This window comes from Cibotium barometz, chromosome 56 (assembly GCF_041138505.1).
Source record: "Cibotium barometz isolate CiBa-2024 chromosome 56, ASM4113850v1, whole genome shotgun sequence".
NCBI lineage: Eukaryota > Viridiplantae > Streptophyta > Polypodiopsida > Cyatheales > Cibotiaceae > Cibotium > Cibotium barometz.
In genome coordinates this window covers 12,685,175-12,688,911 of record NC_141101.1, presented here as the reverse complement: position 1 = coordinate 12,688,911, position 3,737 = coordinate 12,685,175, and the positions used below count along the sequence as shown (strand labels likewise).

At 42.7% G+C, this 3,737-nt stretch overlaps 1 protein-coding gene across 1 annotated transcript; it reads left to right on the top strand.

The window, feature by feature from the left end:
- Positions 1-1,320: 1,320 nt before the first annotated feature.
- LOC147606915 (hydroxycinnamoyltransferase-like) lies at positions 1,321-3,150 on the top strand. The gene is made up of 2 exons (XM_086791408.1): positions 1,321-1,900; positions 2,041-3,150. The coding sequence occupies exons 1-2, from the start codon at positions 1,466-1,468 to the stop codon at positions 3,016-3,018; spliced, it is 1,413 nt and encodes a 470-aa protein (XP_086647534.1). The 5' UTR covers positions 1,321-1,465; the 3' UTR covers positions 3,019-3,150.
- The last annotated feature ends 587 nt before the right edge of the window (positions 3,151-3,737 follow it).

Here is a 3,737-nt window from a genome sequence, read left to right as displayed (position 1 = left end):
ATGACTGCCAAAATGGTCTTCAAATTTAAGGCTTTCTCTATGATATCCAAACCTCTCCCGTCCTAGGATGGGTTGGGGGACTAGGAAAAGTTAATATACATGCAAGAATACTCCTGCCCACATCAGGGATGGGTCAAGCCACTAGTGTTACTAATATGTCATGTATAAATGTGGTGGGGTATGTTGCCAATATGTCATGTATGAATGTGGGAGTTTGGGACATAGAAAACCTAGATCAAAGGTTGAAATGTATGGTCGTTTGTAAAAGGTGGAAGTTAAAAATCAAAAGTTGTCACATGGAAAGTGCTAGGGTGCACACATAGTGTGAACATTTATGGACACATGGATGGCACAAGGGTGTACATATCTTGTGGGATGGAGCTATTAAAGGATGTTACTTGGATTAATTCTAATGCAAGATGGAGCACTATGAGAGCTATTAAAGGATGCTACTTGGATTAATTCTAATGCAAGATGATTACTGTGTCTTTTTCCTTGAGTTAATCCATTGTTTATTTCATCATTTATCAAGCCTTCTAATTTTCTTAATCACTACTATTGGGCTATTGTCCCTTGCCTAGTAATACAACTTGCAAAATTTGCAAAATATGAGCTTTTAGTAATATAACTTGCAAAATATGAGCTTTTAGTAATATAACTTGCAAAAGTAGTAAAATAGACACACAAAAAATCTCACTTATGTGGGATTGAAGGTTTTCGACCTATATAGATGAAAAACTTTATTTCAAGCACTAACATAGATATACAAACATATGGAGCCCAAACATTTCTTGAATCTTCATTATTAATTTATTTTTGCCTTCCAAATTTTATGAAGCTTTAGCCCTTGCCAAGGCTCGATAAAAGCATTTGTTTAAAACTGGTCAAGATATATAAACTAACTAGTTTTCTAGGCTAAATTTGCATATTTGTCGGTATTTTAACTAAAAATTAGTAAATTTGAATCGTTTTTTGTAAAGGCTTGATATATTTTTCGCCACTTTTTTCAGATTTCAGCCGATAAAAATATTTTTTTAGAAAACTTGAAATATATATAAAGTAGAATAGGACTATAACAAAAAATATTTTTTTAGAAAACATTGAAATGTCGTTTTTGAACCACTTTGGTGTTTTGGTAGTAATTATACGTCAAGCCAATTCAAGAAAAGGTCAAATTTTCAGTTTTAAAAAAATAGATACGAGGTTTTTTTAAAAATATTATTTCCGGGGATATTTCTTTTCAAAACCTTTTTTGAAACTGGACATCCACAGGAAAGTTTGGCCTATGCGAGCCTACTTAAGCTCCAAGGAGCACTCCCATAGTATCCTGCAAACCCTATTTCTTATATCGTTTCTTCACCTCCTTGCCTTTCTATTCATCTGTCTTACCACCCCCTAGATTGTCCCAATTTATGCGATTTGCTATTTAATCCAATATTTGATATTTTTCTCTCCGCCACAAAACATGGATGCATTGGGCATTCATGATCCTCTTGTGACTTTGCATGGAAAATCCATGGTAGTTCCGGCCACTCCAACCTATAAACAGCACATGTTTTTACCCTCTTTGGATATCTTTTGGCAAGACATTCATTATAACCAAAGGTTAATGTTCTACAAGACATCTCTGACAGATGCAGTGGCGACCCTTAAGAGGAGCCTGTCCCTGGTGCTTGTGCATTACTATCCATGGTCTGGAAGGATAGCAGTGGGAAATGATAAGAGGCTGGTGATTGACTGCAATGATGCAGGTGTTGAGTTTGTGGAGGCCTCTATTGATCTTGCCATGAGCGAGCTTGACAAAGAAGGCTTCCAAATGAAGGCTTTGTTTGAGAGCCTCTGCCAGCATGTAGAGCACAAGGGGGATGGCCTGTACAGCAGCCCTTTACTCTCGGTGCAGGTAAAGGTTCCTTTCCTCCTAATTTGTGAGCTTGAGTAACGCAGTTTACTGAATGATGTTTGAGCCTCGTGTTTGTTAGACTATTTATTATTAGATGTAATTTAAAGAAAGCCTAAACAGATTGATCTTGTTTGGAGCAGGCAACAAGGTTTTCGGACGGAGGGCTTTCGGTGGGGATAGCACAGAGCCATATAGTGGCAGATGGGCAGTCATTATGGAACTTCATGGTGTCATGGGGGGAGTGTGCAAGGGGGGTGGGCTTGACGGTGCAGCCATTACACAACAGGGAGAGGCTAGCTCTGCCGGATCCATCTCCAGAAAAAGCTCATTTCAATCTACAGTTTGATGTCAAAGAAGAAGAGATCATAGAAGGAGCAGAAGCAGTGGCAGAGAAGGAGAACGCAAATGGCCCCATGGAAGAGATGATAGAGACTGGGGGCCGCTTCGATGGCGACAAGGCCAGCCTCGACGTGAAACCCGATCCTTTGGTGCAGTGGGTCCTCGACGTGCCCGCTGCGGCAATCAAGAAGCTGAAAACTGAGGCCGGCGGGACCTACACATCCTACGAGGTGATTTGCGCCCATTTCTGGCAGCGCGTGACCGCCGCTAGACAAGCGCCGCCCAGCGATCTCGCCCCCTTTGCCATTTTGGCCAACTGTCGTAGCCGGCTGACGCCACCCCTGCCACCGGCATACTTCGGTAACGTCATTATGTTCAGCATGGCCATCGGCGTCTCCGCTAAAATCCGCCGTGAAAAACTGGCTACCACCGCCGGCCGCATCCATGAAGCCGTCTCCAGGTGTCAGGAAGACACCCTTGTGGCATTCATGCATTGGCTGGAGCTTCATGACAATCGTTTTATGCCGGATTTCAAGCCTGTAGGGAAGACGATGAACGTGGCGAGCTCTCCAAGGTTTCCAGTGTACGAGGTGGACTTCGGGTGGGGGCGACCGGCAGCTGTCCGGTCGGTCAAGGTCGACGGAGATGGGGAAATGGTGTTCTTTGGCGGGCGCCCGGGGTCGGCCCCGGGTGGCGTGGAGATTTGCATGGCGCTCCCCGCTAGTGTAATGGGGCGCCTCCTCGAAGACCGCGAGTTCCTTGCCAAACATAACATGTAACTTGAGCAACACACAAATCACAAAACTCTCATTATTATAAACACACAAATCACAAAAACTCTCACTATATTCATAGCCTATAATGCGCCCACAACATTTTGTTGTTTTCTTTAATTAATTAGTTATCTTACAGAATCAATGCCACGTGTCTGATTTTTCAATCGTTTTGTGAGGCTTGCATTTTTACAGGGCTTGCATTTTTACAACTCCTGTATGATTTTTCTTCGCTCCGCGTTTACTGCGCCATGTGTGCATGGTGCTGGGTGGAGGTTTGCATTTTTTCAACTTCTATTTGATTTTTCTTCGCTTTTGTGCATGGTGCTGGGTGCGTTGTTGTTGTTTCTTCGCAGAGGTGATGGTGGTGGATTTTGATGCACATGCATGTTTCACGATTCTTTCGTGTGGTCGCCATCTTGTGTGGACCGTTTCGTATGCGGCCCTTGTTGACAGTTTTGTGCACGTGACGTCACCTTCGTGCTTGTGTTTTCCATTTTGGTTTCTGAAGTTTCTCGACATATTTGATATGCAAGGGTCGATGTGCAGTATCTGTATACGGCAAGTTATGGAGTTGTCTACCTTATCATTACTTTCTATATTCTGCTACCTTCGCAGATGCTTATTTAATTGCAGTAGCTCCCGTGATTTGTATCGTGCTTTTGATTGCTCTGTTCTTCTTTAGATTTCTGAAAACGATAGCCATCTTCACCGTCTTCTACTTC

Bases quoted from the DNA above. Each gene is read 5' to 3' on its own strand.
- LOC147606915 (XM_086791408.1), top strand. From the start codon at position 1,466: ATGGATGCATTGGGCATTCATGATCCTCTTGTGACTTTGCATGGAAAA. The intron at 1,901-2,040 runs GTAAAGGTTCCT...TGTTTGGAGCAG, and splicing joins GCCCTTTACTCTCGGTGCAG to GCAACAAGGTTTTCGGACGG.